This window comes from Temnothorax americanus, unplaced genomic scaffold (genome assembly GCF_048541705.1).
Source record: "Temnothorax americanus isolate GAGA-0224 unplaced genomic scaffold, ASM4854170v1 Scaffold45, whole genome shotgun sequence".
Lineage (NCBI taxonomy): Eukaryota > Metazoa > Arthropoda > Insecta > Hymenoptera > Formicidae > Temnothorax > Temnothorax americanus.
Genome location: NW_027509602.1, coordinates 1141095 through 1161565, shown reverse-complemented (window position 1 = coordinate 1161565; position 20471 = coordinate 1141095). Strand labels below are relative to the sequence as shown.

At 32.1% G+C, this 20471-nt stretch overlaps 2 protein-coding genes and 1 long non-coding RNA gene across 11 annotated transcripts in view; 1 reads left to right on the top strand and 2 right to left on the bottom strand.

The window, feature by feature from the left end:
• Atg16 (Autophagy-related 16) overlaps window positions 1-2171 on the bottom strand; it is a 221586-nt gene extending 219415 nt beyond the window's left edge. For all 8 annotated transcript variants that reach the window (XR_013258681.1, XM_077416792.1, XM_077416793.1 and 5 more), the window contains exons 1-4: window positions 1716-2171; window positions 1125-1383; window positions 476-638; window positions 225-313 (exon numbers count right to left, since the gene is read on the bottom strand). Coding sequence is in view for 7 of the 8 variants with exons in the window: in XM_077416792.1 (XP_077272918.1) it covers window positions 225-313; window positions 476-638; window positions 1125-1383; window positions 1716-1848 (644 nt within the window). In the remaining variant the exon portion in view is untranslated. The remainder of the gene's footprint in view (window positions 1-224; window positions 314-475; window positions 639-1124; window positions 1384-1715) is intronic.
• A 1863-nt stretch (window positions 2172-4034) lies between these two features.
• LOC143903294 (uncharacterized) lies at window positions 4035-9322 on the top strand. Its single transcript, XR_013258680.1, has 5 exons — window positions 4035-4133; window positions 5208-5378; window positions 5476-5599; window positions 5868-6001; window positions 6330-9322. It is a non-coding gene; the product is annotated as an uncharacterized LOC143903294 (long non-coding RNA).
• A 1064-nt stretch (window positions 9323-10386) lies between these two features.
• Window positions 10387-20336, bottom strand: LOC143903290 (aminopeptidase N-like). Of its 2 annotated transcripts, none has more exons than XM_077416781.1 (13): window positions 20252-20336; window positions 19903-20121; window positions 19049-19625; window positions 18342-18782; window positions 18042-18225; window positions 17677-17827; window positions 17479-17560; window positions 16823-17172; window positions 15619-15908; window positions 14171-14358; window positions 13693-14055; window positions 13538-13607; window positions 10387-12907 (listed from the first exon to the last, which is right to left on the bottom strand). In XM_077416781.1, exons 3-13 carry the CDS (start codon window positions 19591-19593, stop codon window positions 12776-12778), a joined length of 2796 nt encoding a protein of 931 aa, XP_077272907.1. In that variant the 5' UTR covers window positions 19594-19625; window positions 19903-20121; window positions 20252-20336; the 3' UTR covers window positions 10387-12775. The 2 variants fall into 2 exon arrangements, 1 of the variants encoding a protein (XP_077272907.1); XR_013258679.1 differs by having other exon boundaries at window positions 12836-12907; window positions 13872-14055.
• Window positions 20337-20471: the final 135 nt, after the last annotated feature.

Sequence of the window (20471 nt, the reverse complement as noted above, 5' to 3'; positions counted from 1 at the left end):
ATAGCCGAAATCAATACTACTTTGCTCTTGGATTTATAAGAACAATTCTATAACTACAAAAATACTCGCCCAATATCTTATAGATTTTAATGTTGCAAATCAGAATTCATTACTTTTCGCAAATTAATTACATTATTAATAATAAAAAAAGGCAATACGCGCGGATAATTTTTGTTCTCTTTTTAAACTCACAATACACATTATTGTTTCATATACACACTTACCTTAAAAAGTTATCATTTTCTTCATTCATCTTTTCAGCATCTCTGGCTTTATATTTTATTAAGCGTTCAATCAGCTGTCGATTTTCTTCCTATAAATTTACAAAGTTGAAAAATAAATATTAAATAGTAAATAAGTGATATAAGTAAATAAGTATCTACAAGTTGTCCAATTTCTTTTAACAATATACAACAAAATTATATGCGTATATAAATTTTTAAAAGAAAATAAAAACCAAAATTTTATGACATACTTGTGTTTTTCTAAGCTTTTCTTCTAAAGATGCAAAAGCAAGTTGTAAGGCTTGGTGTTCATCCTTGAGCATCTGATTAATCCCTTCTAATTCTTTCTCTCTACCAAGGCATTTAGTTATTTCTAAACGTAAGTTAGTATTAGCTTCTGAACGTTCTGCAAGGCTGGAAAGAACAAACGGATCAATTAAAAAATGGTATAAATTTATAAAGTTTATTAATTTATAAACTAACAAATTATATCTATATATATATACCTTAGAGATAAAAGATCGTATCTCTAGTTTTTGTCAAAATAGAATTAATACACTTTTCAATATAACAGAAACTTACATTGTATAATGATAAAGCATCTGATGTTCATTGTTACTAGTTCCTAAGATACAATGTATAAAAAAAATTCATTAAAAATTTTCATAGTACCTAATTTTTAAATTAGGTACAGCGTATCATTAGCAGTTACATTATTAAACATGTCAGTTAAAATACTTCACTAAAAACTTAATAAATCAAGCTACTTTTATTTTACATATATCTACAAAAATGTCATTTCTCTATTTAAAACTTTAAACTGTTTCTCGAAATGTTCAAAAATAGATATACGATCCTTCACCTCTAAGTACAAATATATAGATAAATATCATAAATTACCTAGTTTCCTTTGCTTGAAGTTCTTTTGTCATTTCCTGCAATTTGTTATTAAGATCTACTATTTGTTGCGTATGCTCTCCTTTCCTCTTATGTAGCATTGCTAATTCCTCCGCTTGCTTCAATAGTCTAGCTTCAAGATCGGGATTGCCACCCATGCCAATACTACCATTAGCCGCTTCGCGACGAAGAGTTTCATTTGCAATTGTTAATTGCATATTTGTATTTCGCAATGTATTTGCATTTTCAAATAACCTATTATCTGCAAAATATAATAGAAATATTATCAAATTAATTTATAAAATAATGAAACCGAAGTAAACGGCTCTCAGCTGACAGAACCGATAAACAGAAGCGCTAAACTAACAAGCTAATAGATACTTTTTATAAAAGATGAAACAAATAAGGAAGAAAACAAGCAAATAAGACATATAATCAGATGATAATGAGCTGTAGGTGAAAGCTGATCAAGTAAGACATATGGCACACGACACAGCTTCGTAAGAGCAGTTCTCTGTCCAAAATAAGATGTATCCCGTATTGATACTTGTGTCCAATTGACTTAACTTAATAATAAAGCCGCGAGAAACTTACGTAGGCTAATGAGATCTGCGAAACAATTGGTTTGCGATCTATTCCTCTCGCGTAACTGCGAAATTATATCCTTCCGCCAGTTGACGTCTTCCCGGGCGACGCCGAGCGATACGCCTGCTTCGTTTGAGGTCATTTCTCTCGGTTTGGTCCACGTGCACCGTTGAAACAGGCGATCACCAATGATTTAACCTTAATCCGAATCGTTTTGACGAGGGGGTCACGAACAATGCTCTTCGAGAGCCCGTCACTCCATGACAGTCCGTCCGCACGTGCAACGGGTAACTTCGTCCGGTGAAGTTACGTTCGATCATCGGCCAGCGTGTAATGTCCGAATGTCTCGTGGCGATCGCGCGACATCGTCCTATCAGCGTGAAATACTTTTAATTGTGAAAACAGCTATTCTAACCTAAACGTACCAAACACTACGCTGCTACTTTGAAATTGTTTGCTATCGCTACGCGCATCGATAATCGAGTACTGCACTTACTAGGTCGCAATCGATATAGGTAGCATCGATATATCGATACATGAAAATACACTAGGCCCACTACCCACTAGGGACACAGTGCTAGGGAGTCGATTGTGTATCTGTTGAAACGAGGTAAAATTAACAAAAATGAGGAAATTTATGAGAGTATCTACGATTTTATTTGTCGAAATCAAGTAAACCTGTCCACTTTTGTAATTTTCACCTCAAGATACACAATCGATCGCTGAGATTTTATACACTTTCGAATTAGAGGACAGTCACTGATAAGATAGCACCAAAAAGAAATCTGAAAGTGGCAATAAAATATATTAAATGTTTAACATTCTTTATGTATTTCGTTTTTTATATAAAAAATTATATAATATAAAAAACTTTCACAAATATTTCTATTTCAAAGCGTTCTCGATGGAATTAACGTTATTTTCTTTTCTTTTTTGCTAATAAATCTACAAGACAAGAGGGCGAAATGCGCGGCAATAAGCTCGTTTATAAAAAAAGTTTATAAGCAAAACAAATAATATATATTTGGGAAAAACATAAGCAACACAGAGAATATTTTACAATTTTTAAATATCTTTTGGCGGCGACGATTCATCGTTTTTATACCGCGCTGTGGGGACGATCGCGAAGAAATTTTTACAAATATAATACAATTTAACATTAATTTTCTGTAAAGTAGAGGTTGATAAATAAAGAAGCACACGTATACCGAATAAATTTGAAACATTTGCGACGAATTACGAGCGAACAAGCGAATTTTACGTGCCCGTTTTTTAATGACACACAGAAGATTGATTTGAGTTTGTTCGCGCTTTCGACGTTCATACACTTATATCGGAGCAAGCTCGATATCTCGCTCCCTCGTTCGCGACAAGCGAAGTGCAGAGAACGCCAAACGTGCGATCGTCCTCTTCAATCGCTCAATTAATTATCAATTGTCAGCCCGCGCTTAACGAGAGGTTCACCGAACAAGATATTCACTGAAATTTTCTCGCGCGCGATTCGCTCCATTCGAAGTCGGAATCGAAACGGAGGCAGGAGACGCGCAAATTCGGAGGTTATCGTCTCGCTGCGACACGCAGGACAACGATTCTATTGAGATACGGATGTATCTCGCTTCCAATCATTCGTTTCTCATGCACAATTCACTCACCGATCACGGCCCGGAGCACCGCAGAAGATCCGCCAAATCACACAGCCGGGGAGTGACTGCACCACTGCACCACGCACGACGTCCAGCACGGCATTCGGCGTTCATTTCGTCCAGCAATGGTATCCCACTCGTTGTAGTCGACACAAGAAGGAACGGAGTATTCAGCGTATGTACGTTCAGCTTGCAACATTCTACATCCAGATTTCTTTTCGTTCACGAGAAAGAAAAATTAGACGATCGACAACGCCTCGCACCAGTCGCAACGTAGTACCGTACGTGAAATGAGTCGCGTATTACTTGCCGGCGTCGCGCCGCCGCACAGTCGGGGGAGCCGTTGAACGCGATTGGCTCCTAGCGAGTCGAGCCCTCGGATCCGGCCAATCACGTTCGAGCCACCAGCGCACATTTAAGGCGCACCGGTGGAGCGGCGTTGCGGCTTTGCGGCGTACTTACTAGACGCGACCGTTGAACGAGCTATTTCGAAACGACGTGTCTTCAATTCAAAATCGGTGCGCGGTCGATTGTTTTTTATCGGCGAGCGACTTTGCTACCTCAACGTTCGGCGTATCGTTGCTTACGGATCGACTATTTATTCACCCAATAAATCTCGCACGGATATGAAGTGTCGTTCCTGCGATTGGCACTCCTGCTCCTCGTTCCGCGGGAATACGCACTCAAGAATCTGCAAGTGCAAGCTGCAAAGTGCAAGACGTGCAAGTGTTCGTCGGAAAGATGTGTCACGCAAATCGCTCGCTCGAGACGTACGGCAATTGTGGTGAGTAATGTACAATTTTGCTGTGATATTCGCGGGTGATAATGGTTCTGTTCATGTCTGGACTCGAATGAAGAATTCATGCATCTCGCGTCGCGCTTTGATGAACGCCGTGTCGGAATTGTATGATTTATTTCCGATTCTCTCCGAAGGGAGAAGGTCGAGTGATATTGTCGAATATAATATATGTCGTATCGAGTGATCTAAGTGACGGAACGCCGTGATACGTCGCCCGTTCCGATACTTTGATACACTTCAATAATCTCGTGTATATTTCGCGTCGCGTAAGTTAACAGCCGGCAATCACAATTCTTCGTGCAAAGTGTTAATGGGTGCGTTCAGCCGATAACTCCGCTAGCCTAGCAATCGTGCGAGCAGTCGCTCGTTTTCGCTCGTTTCCTCTCCTTTCAATCCATTGGGTCAAAGAAGAGGAAACGAGCGAAAACGCGAGCGACTGCTCACGATTGCTAGGCTAGCGGAGTATCGGCTGAACGCACCCAATAATTAATGCCTTAATAATGCGTGTCCGCTGCTTGACTCGCGTAGTATATCGCGCCGATCGCGCGTCGAGAAGTCGCGGCATCTTCCAATTCCAAGGACTTTGTCGCCATTCGCGTAATCTGTGCTAGAAAGTGGTGAGATATTCCGGGAAACGATATCGGGACTGACACGCGGGAGGGGGTTGTTTTTTGTATGCGGCGCACCTTTTGTTTACGCACGCCACCGTGCGAGAACAATTAAATTCGGCAGGTAGCTATTATTATAGGCAGCGCAGAATTGTTTCGTGCAGGCGTTACGTCGTAGCGTTTAAATATCTCTCGACCGTTCTTCGCGTACAATACGCAATTATATACTTCCCGCACAATTAATTAACTCTTATGGTCAATAATACGCGCGGGTATATCGAATATCGGGTGATGAATACTCGATGATCAAATATGAATTAAATAATATTTCGCGCAATCTATTCATTCGCGGAAATCGAAGCGACACGCGACGGGAGTGCCGGATCTTCTATAACATCGCGAATTTTCGCACGACGATTTGATCTCAATCAATCGTTTATTTGAAATACAGGAGTCTCGCGGACGGTCAACATCGAGGGTGTCGCGTAAAATGCTCGGCGATTTCAACACAGCATTGCCACGAGTCGCTCAATCAGATCTACGATCTGTGGAAACCGCATTCTTACGAATGCCGGAGGAGAGTCCTACGGAATTTGCAACGAGAACAGCCTGAGAGAAAGTGGTGAGTGTAATTGATTTTTACGTTCCACTATGTTACGTACAAAAATTTTCCCTATTCTGTCACTTTTAATTGAATCGTTTTCATTTCAATGTTTCAGAAAATAACGACGCTGAAAGTCGAAGCAGCGAGAGAATCCTACGCGAATAAGTTGACAGCCCGAGCAGCCTGAGAGGAAGAGGAGGCCTAGGAGAGGCATCGGGCATCGGCGTAACAACTTTTTGGTAAATATTATTTATTTTTTCTAAAGATAATCCCGTTTTTGGTTTATTCTTTCTGTTGTTTTATTACACCATGATTCGGAAATTAAATTAGTATAACTAGATTGAAAGTAGAATAACTAATTTGAAAGTTTGATTTATAAAGTTTATTCTGATAAAGAACTTTTTTGCAATAGTAATTTAAATAAATATTATATTAAATTGAATAATGAATAAGATGTTTGATCCGCGTAACAGTTATTTAATCGACTCGATTATTGATATGTTTCAGAAAATATCCACGCGGGAAGAAGCTTTGTCGCATCGAGGAAACACTTAAGTGTTTCCTGCAAACCTGCAAGTCCAAGCAGCCTGAGAGGAGGTGGAGGCCAGAAGAGACATCAGGCGCCGGCGAAGCAACATGCGGTAAATATAATTGATTTATACATATACATATATTATTATTATATCTTATTCGGAGATGAGTCATTTACACTTTTCTACCAGATATTCAGAAAATAAAACTTAGAGAAAGAAAAAGAGTTTTATTTTAGAAGTTCCATAGAAGCTTATGTCCAATGGACTGATATATTACTCTAAAAAATTACATAATTATTTTATTAAATTTGCCTAACAAACAGTATAATATAGAATTTAGTGTTCACTGATTATTTTTTTGAAATATTGGCTCTCTCTCTCTCTCTCTTTCTTTTATGCCTTGCTTTAATTTGGATTTTATATTTGTTTGTTACAGAATCATCGTAGCGATGTTGCAGAATAACTTCGCTGTTGCGCATCGGTCGGTGAGTGATGATTAAAATTTTCTAATTAAGGTAACGAACCTATGACAATTACGTTAAACATATTACAGAAACGCTTTTGTCAAGTTACTATAGTAAATTATAAGATATATTACGTTTCATAGATTCGTTGCCCTAAAATGGATTGACTGGGTCAGATTTTTAACATTTAATCCTGGATAACTTACGTAAATTGATTTATTGATGTGTGTACATTCTATCCTTATTCCATCCCAAATATCATTCAGGATTAAATATTACATAAATTGGTGCGTAAGAATGTAATATTTACACTTAGGGCTGGTTGTTTCAACCTATTGGTAAATTAACTATAATGGTTAAAACAACATATGTATATCCTTGTTTAATTTGAAGGAAAAACAAATACACATATATGATTTAACTATTAGTTAGTTTACCAACAAGTTTGAATAACCGGCCCTTATAGAAATGTTCTTAGCCTGCACATATCGTGATCGAAGAGATAAAGGATATCTTGCAATATTTTATATAATCATTTGTTATAATCTATTTTTAATATATTTAATATATTTCTTACGTAATCTCTCTATATATATTTTTAACAAAATTAGATGTGTATTTACGATCATTATTTAAAATTATTGATTCTTATAACGCGCCAATTTTAGTCTAAACTTTCAGTCTATCCATATGTATTGACAACTGGTTTTTATACTATAAGTTAAAAATATGACGTGAGATCCAATAAATGATATTTCGCGAAACAGAAAATTTTTTGTAACAATTATTCTAAATTTGATCAATTTCGGATTAATATAAATACTTGATTTTTAATAGTATAATTATCGTAACAAGATATGTAGCTATCAAAATTTAAATTCTGTTCGCTTGAGTGCATAAAATATTCATATATTAGCTTAATATTGTGCGGAAAATTGATTATCCCTCTCGGAACTCACGTCATTAATTTTTTATTTCTCACCCTTTTGAGGTGAGACTCGATATTCGAAACGATAAATCGAAAAAATGGGCCTTAGATTTTTTAGTTTGCGTTAATCAATTGTTACTAATTTATTTTGCATTTTTATAAAAATTCTGCATGCTTATATCACATTTAAATTAAAGTTCTTGTCATTTGCAAAATATAGTTGAATTTATTCGGATTATATTATATTCGCGGTTGATTGAAAGATTTTCCAAATTAACAGCTTCTAACTAATATCTTTTTGGTTTTTAATCGAGAAAATTATCACATGTGTGAATTATAGTATATAAGATAATAATTAGATTTTGAACGTTAATATAATTTTATAATTAATTAAATTAATTTTGCTATAAATGGCCCTTCGCGACGCGGTCGTGTTTCGCGCATCGTGGGAAAGAGCGTAAAATTATTACGCTTATCTGCCGTCTATGATCAGCCGGCAAGAGAAGGAATATTTCTCCTTCCTGTCTCTGAGTTTGCTAGAGTGGATTTGGCTAGGAATTAAATGATCAAACTGGCCGAAAGAGAAAGATCTACACAAGGTAGGTTGGTGTGGAACGTCACCAATTTAGTATACAATGTGCATGCAAAGGTAGGATAACATTTCTTGCACATGTGTACACGTAATCGGAGACGGAAAAGTGACGTCTCTATTTTAATCTCTTAATTAACTTGTAATTAACCGCGAACTTAAAATCTTTTAAACTTTAATTCTTTTACACTTTGTGTTAATCTCGGGAAATCGCGGTCGCGACTAATTAATATTGATAATTCAAATAAACTAAAACTAATTGAACTATATAGTTTATTTATTTATAAATAAACTAATCAATTCGGGTGGGCAGAAAGGTAAATAGGTAAATAGGTGACGCATTAGGTAAATAGAATAGAAATATGGTTAGGTAGGAATATGAACATATAGTAATATATGGATAGGCAGGGAATATATATATATGTATAGAGATAAAAGTCCGAGTAGATAGGAATACGGAGAAATTATAACTTGTAACGTTAATTATATGTAATATTAATTATAAGAAAATTATTATAATAAAAAATTATAAGAAAAATTTTGTATTAGATTCAAAATTATGTGATACTAATGCCGGATATATTATACGAAATTGAAGACGTATGATAATACAAAATTCGCTAAATTAGCGCGTTTAAGAACCATTGCATTTTTACAATTTTTTAGAATACTCAACGATTTTTATTGTTTATCCAGAATTTCGCATTTTAAAGATTTATTCGCTAATTATTATAAATTTTATATAAATGTGAAGACGTGAAGGTTATTTGAATGTTGAATCAATGATCAAATAATTAACAGCTTCTCCGTTCGCGAAATTTGACATCTGCCTAAAATTGAACAATATATTTTTCAAAATTATTATAAAATTCGTGACGTAAAATTATCGTAATTTTATCTGGATTTCATTAAATATTTGATACTTCGCAATATTGAAAACTGTGTTTTTACGTTTTTGAATGCGATCGCTATTTCGGCCTTTTTCTCCATCCGCATTTCTCATGTCAGTTGGACGTTAAGAAATACGTTCGTACCGGCGGAAATTGTTGCAATTTTCAACGTGGAGGGTTACTAGTTCGGTGCTTTGTTAAAGATCGAAGACCCTGTTACTGCCATGAACCAGAATTAATCCCGGGTTTTCTTATGTCTCGGATTCTCGGAAACAGTGATTTCGGCACGAGTACGTACACGATATCGATTCGGGAAATTAATTAGAATTAAATTAAATATAAAAGCAATCTTCTCAATAAATATTCTCCCATTAACGCTAGTATAAGTCATACTTCTGTCTTGCTGATAAAAAGACAGTAAAGTGTATATGAATGAAATAACTGTTTATGAAATGGAAAAAGAAAAAATTAAAAAATAATAGAAAAAGAGAAAAAAAAGAAAAATAAAGAAAAAAGAGATAAAAAAGATAGAAAATAAATTTAAAAAAAAAATAAAAATACCAGGATACAATTATGATACGTCTTTGATATGTAATGTAGTTACAAACGATTACATTTTATTTTTTAATTTTTTGTTTTTCATGCTGGGAAACTATTTCCACGAACCATAGATTTTACCGGTCCAGAATATCGATATTAATTATCGAATGCATATATTTTAGGCATTTTGTTATAAAATATACCCCCGTTTGTGACTACTCCGAGATAACAATTATTTTATTCATATATATTTTTAAATAAGAGAAATTATATATCGTATAATAGACATATTTTAATTATAAGATAGAAATGTACCTTAACAATGGAAGAATATTTCATAGTGTAAATGTACGGGATGCAATCATTTGAAAAATGATCGTCGTTAACTCACTGCCGACTGCCGAAATGATCGCTATTAGGGGCAATCCGGAAGATCGGGGATTCATTCCTTCCTGCAGCGGGGCCTTCGACGTTTACTTAACGGGTTGCTTAATTTATTTTCTTGTAATTTCATGGGGCTCAACAAATCAGGGTATCTATATATTGAGATATATTGAGATATATTGAGAGCTCATATTTTCCATCTTGAGAATCGTTCTTCTCTACGTCGGCAGCTGACGGGCGTATCACCTGGCGGAAGGATCTTTGCTCTGATAAATCGTTGGATAATTATTGCTTCCCTAAATACAGTGGTAACATGATTTTTGTACTCGCGATTTTTAAGCTTTAAAATAGGCATAAGACCTTTTTTATTCATCGCGTTTAACACTGCAAATTTTTTATTACAGTTTCGTTTCTTTTATTTGATCGTTGACTTGCATCTCCAAGTTTCTCATACTTATCTTTTCCATAATAAGAAAAGTCAAAAATAAAAAATTAATCATTTTTTAAAATATTTACAACAGTTGAATATTTGATATAAAATTGTGAATTTTGGTGGTATATTATATACTTATTTCGAACGTCTTCGTGTAATCTGGCATCAGTAAAGAAACTTAAATGTATGTATTCATAATATAAATGTATGTATATAAATATCTCGAAAGTAAATTGTTTTGTAATGTATTTTACAATTTTGTATATTTTTTATTTTTTTATGTAAAACAGATTGTAAATTACAAATTGTGATAAATAAATTGTAATTATACATTTATATACATGGATATATTAGAAATTCTATAACGAGAAAAGAATAACAAATAATAAAAAAGCACACATTTAAAGAAAAGAGGACCGTCAATTAAAGTTGGCGGGGGTGGTGGAGGGCCTCGACAGGTCGATCTGTTTTTTAACTGGATAAAATTTTAAATAAATTTTGAAATAAAATAACGATACATATTTTGCGTACGTAAAATTACCGCCGTCCTTACTCGAAAACTTACAATTAATGTAATTAAAGAAGTGGAAACAATATAATACTTTCATGTCAGGTTTAATTTGGACAATATAGGAGAAATGAAAATAAAAGTGTTTTTTTAATATCTTTGATATTTATGATATACGTTGCTGAAGCTTGGGATATTCTTGGAGCGAAAACTTAAAATCCGCTTTATATATGTATAACATGCTTACAAATGCATTTAGAATGTTCTATATGTATATTTAGAACAATATGATTATAATAAGAAACAAATTCTGGATACATACGTAATTAAAAAAAAACAAAAAGTATTACAGAACCATTATTCTAGTAGGTTAAGTCTAGTAAATAATAAATATTCAAAGCGATGTTTCTCGCAATTTGTTTGGAAAAAAAAAATGCAGTAATTTTCACGTCAGTGTGTGACATTACAAAATATAATAAGATAATTCCTAATATAATTGCTCTTGTGCTCTCAGCGCAGATGTAACTACTGATGGAATCTTCAATTTTTTATATGCAAGTGTGCGCAAGTATTTTGAGTTAATTAAAAAATAAATTTAAAAAATTATTTTTTCTATTGTTCAAGATATACCTACATTTATTTTAACAAACTTTTTAAATAAAAAAATTTTTTCAACTTTTGCTTTTAAAATAATTTAAACTTTAACATAGACATGCAATGTAAACGTAAAAAATTAATGAACATATAGTAAATTATGATTATTTTATTTTATAGCTAATATGAAGGACTCTACGTATATACAAACCTTATGGCCTTTGATGAAATTGGTTGAAACTCTAGGATGTTGTGTTTGACTCACTGATCAAAAGTCTTTATAGGCACAAAGCTCTGCTATGGCTACTTTTTTGTTACAGCTATTTGAAATGTCAAACTTTAGCATCATTTGAGTGATGTTCTAAATCTGTCTCTTTTTTAGTTGGGTTAAGCCGAGAGATGCGAAATGATATAGACATAGCCGATATATATTATTAGGTACTATAACTCTGTAACAAAAAAGTATAGCCATAGCAGAGCTTTGTGCCTATGAAGACATTTGATCAGTGAGTGAAAAATTATAACATTCTAGAGTTTCAGCCAATTTCACCGAGGGCCATTATTTAAAATAAGGTTTATGCGGAGTCCTTTCAAAAAAATATTCTTACTTTAGTTTCTGCAACAGCATTACAGAACACTATTTGCTGAAAGTAATAAGTATTAGGTACGTCAGATATTTTGTTAATAATGTATAAAAATAATTGTGCACACACAAAATAGCTGTATAAATAATTTATTATACGAATTAATCATAGATCATAGCGAAATCGCTGTTCCAATCTTAATAAGTTAACGTTAAAAATGGGACGCATGCAATCTTAGAACAATAGTAATATTAATAATTACAATATAATATAAATAATACAAGAGAAATGGCATTAGCAACATAAATTAGAAGTAATACGTACACAGTTGAAAAACTTGAGTTTTTAACATAAATCTCATGTCCCAAACGATCCACTCAAATTTTTGTGTTAATTCAACATAATATGGATGTGTTAAATGGTAACACTAATACTATGTTAATATTTCAACAAAAATAAATGTAATTTTGATTATAATTTGAAGTTAAACTCAAAAAGAGTGTTGATTTTACTCTTAGAGTAAAAATCAACACTCTTTTTCTGTCAATTTTAACACTTAATAAATACGTACAAATTGTGTTACTTTAACATATTTTTTAAATTATTATAATAATTACATTTTATATTTGTTAAGTTTAGTTATAACATAGCAGACATGTATTAAATTTACACATGAATATGTTGATTATTTAACACGAAAACTTTAACCAGCAGATTTTTTCACAAAAGTACACAAATTTTTCAACTATGTAAAGATATAACTTTTACAATATAGGTAATATTTAATTAAAAATAAATAAAAATAACGCAAAGAAATATTTAAAGTTAAGGTAAATATTCGCTCGCTAGAGCTCTGCAACTATATTTTTTGTAGTTTACTTCTGTAGTTTATTTCTGTAGTTAGAATTGCATATGTGAGTTTCTGATTTCTTTGAGCAACAGTTCACAAAATCTTATGTGATAGTCTTTTATAAAAACATATCCAAATGCTCAATATGTTTTTTAATTTCAGATATACGTGTTTCAATCTTGCTAAAAACTTTTGTCGTTATTTGTCCTAAATGTATTGACGTTCTTTCATTCTTTAAAGAAAGACTTAGCTGAAACATGTCAATATTTGTCGAAGATATATTATTAACCCTAACTTCCCACACTTCTCCAAATTTTTATGAGCTTCCCACACTGGGGTACAGGCTACCCCACGTTGTATACGCTAGACATCAAGGAATATGCCTATGAATAAGAAAATATGAAAAAGACAGTAGTTTAGAAAATATTCGCTTGTAAAGAAAAGGTAAATTTGAAGTAGCAAACTAGAGAATTTTACCTGAGGTTACAGACACCCCAGTGTGGAAGGCTATAAGGTTAATAAATATTATAATTTATTCTTCTTAACACATTAATCTCTCATAAACCATAATGTTTGATCAGCAATATCTTATACAACATAATGTTTAGATGGTTATATTATCATGCAATAATTCATTACTTTTAAACGATCAGAATTAATATTAGAATATAGGTATATACAATGTATATGTCTATAAATGTGAATATGTATGTATGTCTAACTGTTTGTTTGTGCATACACACTTGTGTATATATTTTACAGTATTTGTAGTTGTATTTATAATATTTATAATATTTATAGTATTTATATATAAGCTATAAAAATATGCTTAATAAAATTTTTAATAATTAAGTATAATATTTTGTTTTAAATAACTTACCATATTAAGCTCTGTTGTATTGTATATGTGGTTGATGATATTAATTAATCCTGCAGCAGTACTAATTTCTCTAAAAACAGTACACATTTACAATTAATACATATTATAATTTACCACGATTACAGATAAAATATTTATAGGAAAAATATTATTACGGTGGTATGATGTTATGAAAGTTTAATAATATATTCTCAAGTTTGTTTTTTTTCCTAGCATGTTTTGCAATAAAGGAATTGAAAATATTAATACAATCGTAGATGTCCTCATCCTGTATATAATATTGTCTTCCTAACTCTGATTTTTTATATTTAAGAATGTGAAATATTTTAATCACAGCAAGTTGATCTTCAAAACAAGGAATATATTCCACATATCTGCCATCAGTGTATGGATATAGATTTATGCGACCATCGCTTGTTAGATCTGGCCATGTTATCAAATCTTTATCAAGGAAACCCGTAGCAGTAAGACCTTTAAAACCTTTACAATATATCCAGTCTTTCCACTCTGGTAAAATTCTATGGTTTTCAAAAAGATATTAAGAATATTTATCATAAAAATGACAATGTAGTCGTCGTATGCAAGAAACTGTAACTATTAAAAAAGAAATGATATTTATACAAAAAAATTTACTTTTTCTCCGGATCTTTTAGATGTTCTATTAAATTAGATTTAGCCTTTTGTAGGCACTCAGGCAATTCGAGTGTACATGCCCATTTTACGATCTCTAGTCTTAACCATTTATTAAAATCGTTTTCTAACGGACTTTCTTTAAATCCTAGTATTTTCAGAGTCTTCGATATTAATTCTCTCATTGTATTCTGAAATGACATAAATTTTGTTATGTTACATTTACGAAAGGCATAATATCTGGTGTATGTCTTAATCATTATTCAGCTCATCTTTTCTAGATTTACTGTTAGTTCCTATACAATAATTCTATAGGCTTTATATTGTACAAATAATAAATAATATTATATTTTATTCGAAGAATCAAATGAGGGTATTTTTGTTTTCGGGAACTGACTGGAAGTAGTGGCTACTGCGGATCAACTTTAAAATTTTAAATGGAAACGTATGTCATGTAAAGTATCGTAATTTACTGGAAGATTCCTGCTTTTACAAGAATCCGAATTTAATATAACGTCCGGCTTGACCTTCCGAAATGTATAATAGTTTATGCAGGATGGAAACAAATAGAAGAAGGCTACTCTGTAAAGGGGCGGGAATAGAACACAGTACAGTCTCAACAACCATTTAATGTATTTATACTACGATACAAAAGAACAGAGTCTATTAACGGAACTGTAGAAAGAACGCGCGGGTCATCGCGTTAACAATAAGTACGACCGTCTATGCCGGTGTTTGAGGAGAGACTCTGTAAAACTGAACGGTGATGTTAACGCGTCGTAATAATAACGAAGTTTCGTATCCGAAACGAGAAATATTGCTTTCATTAAGCCTTACAAATGTTCAATGTGCCTTTTGTTTTGATTTAAACAAAGACGGAAATAAAATCGTTTTAATTATTAGATTAGATTAAACAAATTTGGGCAGCATGCTGATCGCGCGCGCCAAGTGATGCAAAAATTCTCCGAGCTACATATAGATAACATCAGAAACAGAAACTATTATATCTTTGTTTAAATCACCGTTCAGTTTCCAAGTCAACGTTTCCCCACGATTGGAGATATCGCGATTAGATATGTTCAAATAAAAGATGTTCTTTTTTTTCAAGATCTATCCAACGATACCCTACACGATATACGTTTCTATTAAAAATTTTTAAGTTAACCATAGTAGTTACTATTTCCAGTGAGTTCCGAAAAACGAAAATAACCTCATTCGATTCTTTGGATAAGATATAATAATTAAGGCTTAACATTTTCCCCAATTTCCTTGCACTTATTCATATTTATGAGAAAATCGAGTGGGTCGGGTGATCTGATACACCCTGTAAATATGTGTGTGTGTGTGTGTGTGTGTGTGTGTGTTTACTATCGAACGTTCTTATAATGTTTGCTTGATTAATTAACATATTAAATAATATTAATTTTATATTTATATCTGTTGTTCGTTACCTTAAGTTTTATAAAATTAATGTTGTCTTTTGCCAATGGAATCGCACTCGATATATATTCAAACACTTTGAACATAGGATACCATGCTACGTAATCTGTCTCTCGCGTTAAGTCAAATGCGAGTTTCCAGAATAGATCAGTTGAATTAAACTGACGTATCAGCAGGAAATGAAACGCGTCATCAATAATTTTAGCACGATTAATAACACTTATATATTTATATTTTTCAGAATTCAGGAAACGTTCAATTTTGCACAAGTCGCTCACTTCATAATAGACGCGATAGTATCCTGTTGCACAACAAAAGAAATTTTGCTGAAGATTATATTCAGGTGATTAGATTGGGACCAATAATTTCGTATTTGTTTTCATTTTTTTTTCATGTTAAAGAAATTTAAGAAAGATATTCAAAGTATACACAATTCCATATTCATATGCGCGACTGCGTACGTACATCCACATTTCCATACAAGTACACATTATGCATATTTGTCCTGTTTTAATATATACTGATTATAACAATTTTAATATTCTAATAATTTTAGAAGTTATTTTGTAGGTTTAAGAATTTCATATAAGCTTTACAAAGAAAAGGTCCTAAGTGTAAATCTCATAATAATGCCTAGATCTATTATTTGGGCAACTAAAGAGTGAAATTCACCAACCTTTGCAATATAAGCACAAACAAATATCAAATGTACCCGAATTTTACAAATCATTGATCGTGTTATTGTTTCGGTGCTTGCTTTTCTTGCAGAATGTACCAATATAGTAAACATGAATTTAAAGACTGCCTTTTGCATTGGAAATAAAACGTACTGAAAATGTATATATTTTGGGTATATTTGATATTTGTTTGTGGTTATATCGACAAAGTTAGGCTTATAAATGGTGAATTTTACTTTTTGGTTATCGAAATAACAGATCTGTAAGTATAAATTTGGTATTATTATAAGATTTACATTTGGAACCTTTCCCTTGATATTATATAATTTATTTTATCTTGGATAATGATTCAATAATGGAATAACATTCTACATGTTTTATATATAAATTAAGTTGTATCGCATAGTATTATATTTATATGCATGGAATATTTATTGAATATTTATTATTAATAAAAAATGCGATTATAGTATATACAATTTAAAAAAATAAGGATATATATATATATATATATAAACTTTTGTGCTTTAATATTTACCAGCTTGCCTAATGTCGACTATTATCCTATCTTCAGGATTGCGGCCCATATATGAAGACGGTTTTTTCGGTGTTAGCCATAACGGTTTAATACCGTCTAAAGTATTCTTTGACAGTAAACTGGTAGGTATCAACCATTTACCATAATTACAACGCGATGCATTGGAATATTGCGTCAATTTTTTGGAAAAATGGGTTATGCGAATCCAGCTTACGATAGGATAATGTTTATTCATTATCCAATATAGGAAATTACGTAATATGTAAGATTCATGTTCTAAATGATTAGCACCTGTAGCTGAATCTTTTTGTGTGGACCAAAATTGATTGACAGTCATCGTGTTGAACATGCTAAATTTAATAGTTTATCGTTATACAGAATATAACGGATATAAAAATATAAAAATTAATGGAATAGGGAGGTAAAAATAAATGAAGGCGTAAGTAAAAGATATAAGGAATGAGCTAATAAGAAGTAAAATAAAGGATAAAAAAGTACGAGAAGTTATACATATACATATAAAGGAGAAGAGAAACAAGATAGGAAAACACGAATATTTATAAATATGCAAAAAGTAATGCGAAAGAAGAGTATAAAAGATTTAATGGGAATATAGCAGTTATACTGTAGTTACTATATTTGTTCGTGTTACTCACTATTTGTACAGACATGCGTGGACACCCTCTCGAAACACTTTATCGGTAAATCCGTCTTGAAGCATTCGCAGAACAATGATTACTATTATCAAAAATATGCAAATTTTAATTAAATTTCTTTAAACCAATTTTCTTTACATTTGTTTTTAATAATTTGTATTTAAAAAAAAATGTAGGTCATTATTTATGAATTCCTACCTTTGTAACGAGAACGAATTAAAGCTGAATTATTAATCTCTGATTGACTATTAATTTGTGGAGGATTCATATCAACATGAGAATCTAAATGAAGAGCGTCGTATTGACTCTGAACTATGAATAAGTTCATTATCCGAGAATTAGCATACATCTGAAAATAAAGTGCAATCACATAGACCGTACTATATATACTTTCATTGTGGTTTAATCCGCTAAAATGCTAATTATTTTTTTTATTCTATAGGTTTTTCAAAATTTTATAAAACATAATCTATCGATATTCTGAGCTTACGGAATGAGAACGACTTAAAGAGCACGTAAAATAATCAATGATATTTTTACGATATTAAAAAATATAAAATTACCTTAACGACAGCTTCTTCTCCGAATAATATAGCAAGACCATCGTATAACCAAAACTGAGACCACCAAGTTGGGCTGAGTACGTTGCCAAGCCATTGAGATGTTATTTTAAGTGCTATAGAGCGTGCGACTTCTATTTGGCGCATAATCGGATCAAATTTCTCAATACAAATAAGATCTGCTTCACTGATAATTAATATAATTAATATAAATGTTCCTGCTAGCTAAATATATTCTTATTTAAAGCAAAATGTTATAATTTGCTCTACAAACGTCGTTTTATGTACGGAATTATGTCTTACCTATAAAAGGCGAGTCCCCATTTCGATATGCCGTTGTATTGTAAATTTGGAAATACAATATGATCTATTTTTGGAATCTTTATTTCATTAAATTCAGATTCCAAATGCGACGTGATGACTTCTATAACTCGTTTAGCGTAATTTAGTAACGGTAGCTTTGAGCAATTGGCATACCATAAATTGATATTTTCATTAATCTGAACACGACAAAAATTTAACAAAACAACCGAGACTTGGTAAGTGGACATTGGAGGAGTGGTACGAAAGTGTGTCCACATTGAGTCATCGTCATCCTCATCCTCATATTTGGCTTGTATCGGCATGTTAGATAAAGCCGTAAAATTACGATGATGCTTTATAGAAATTTTAAACGTGGATTTTAAGTGCGGTTCATCCCAACAGGGAAACAATCGTCGGGCTTCAACTTGTGGTGCTATCCACCTAGCATAAGTTAATTTTTATAATTGTTTTAAATAACATAAAATGTGTTAAAAAATTTTTACTTATAGTATAATTTGGATTTGAATAATATTTTTGACATTAATGCATGTATTAAGGTTGTACAGCTTGTTTGAAAGTGCTAGCTGTCAATTAAACATTTCGATTCTATCGCTTACATATGGAATATGTCTCGGAAATGGACTTTCAAGAGAATAATAAAGAATGTTTATATTATCAATATCTGTGTAATATCAACATATACTCACGTTATGTTCTCTCTTTTGTTTATGTAAAAATTTCTGACGAAGTTGTCTGCGTTATTATTTGTAATGCGACCGTGAAATTTTATTTGCAAGGTGTAACGTCCGGGAGATAACATATCGACGAAATGCAGGTCTAAATATTCTGTTCCAAAATTATATATAAATTTCTCGTATGTATAAATTGTATTATTGCTGTCAATCAATTTACTATCCTCCTTAGTTATAGCCAGGTTTGGTGTATGGAGTTTTATATTTTGCGTCGGATTACAGATTATGATAACTATACAGGATTCACCATGAAAAATAAAACTGCTCGCGTGTTCTCGTTTCGTATATGACGGCTGTGCCTTATTGAAATCGTATTTCTCGAGAGACAAATATATTAGTTTAATGTCATAATGCTCCGGGACCACGTTGGACGGAAATTGGCAGTGTTTTAGAATGCTGGAATTATTTAGCTCTTCACCGGTAGAAATATTTATCGTGGTAATAAATATCAAGATGCTTCTTATTAAATTACATATTATATATAAGCTTCTTAGATTCATATTGAATCAATTTCCGTTCCGATTAAGTATACCTGCCGAAACATTTTTATTAAAGAAAGAATCCGCTGATACTAATGTCAATAGTACCTATAGTGATGCATACTTAAAAACCATAGAATTGTTACATGAAAAATCATTACATTAAGAATTGATACACAGATATGTCGCGTCCACTTATTCAAATAACGCTTAACATTTACATCTTCAAAATAATGTTTTATCTTGTGCCGGACGTGTTTATTATATTATTGCAACAAATATGAAATTTTATAAAGAGCTTGTTTTTTTCCACGTAGTTATTTAACTTACCTTGATGTTCAGATCTCACAGTATTTTCAAGTATAATAATATTACGTTTTAATGTTTATAATACGCAAATTGTGCATATATGATTATTGATATGGATAAATGTATTATATCAACTATATGCGTCGATTATACTAGAAGACGATTTTAATAATGTAATACTGCACTTGTCGTATATATGTATATTTTCCAATGGCTTATTCTTAAAACGGGAACATATACCTATATATGTAAGGTTATAATTTACACAACTTAATGTGCGTATATACCGAAATTATAATATTACGATATAATTTTGTGCTATATTCTATATATTCGTAATTATCGAAATTAGATTGCTATAGTAATATACCTTTAGTTGCTGCGAGCAGTGCGATCTTAATCTTTCGACAGGTCATCACAGACTAACAATATCGTAGATACCTCGAAGGTTACGGATTTCAAAACTAATATACGAATTGTTTATAATACTAGTCGGTTCACGACGACTCTCATTGTCCTTCTTAGATAAAGTCAACAGGTTCTTTCGTTAGAAAACAAGCTGAGTTAATTTATTCAAATATTTGATTTTA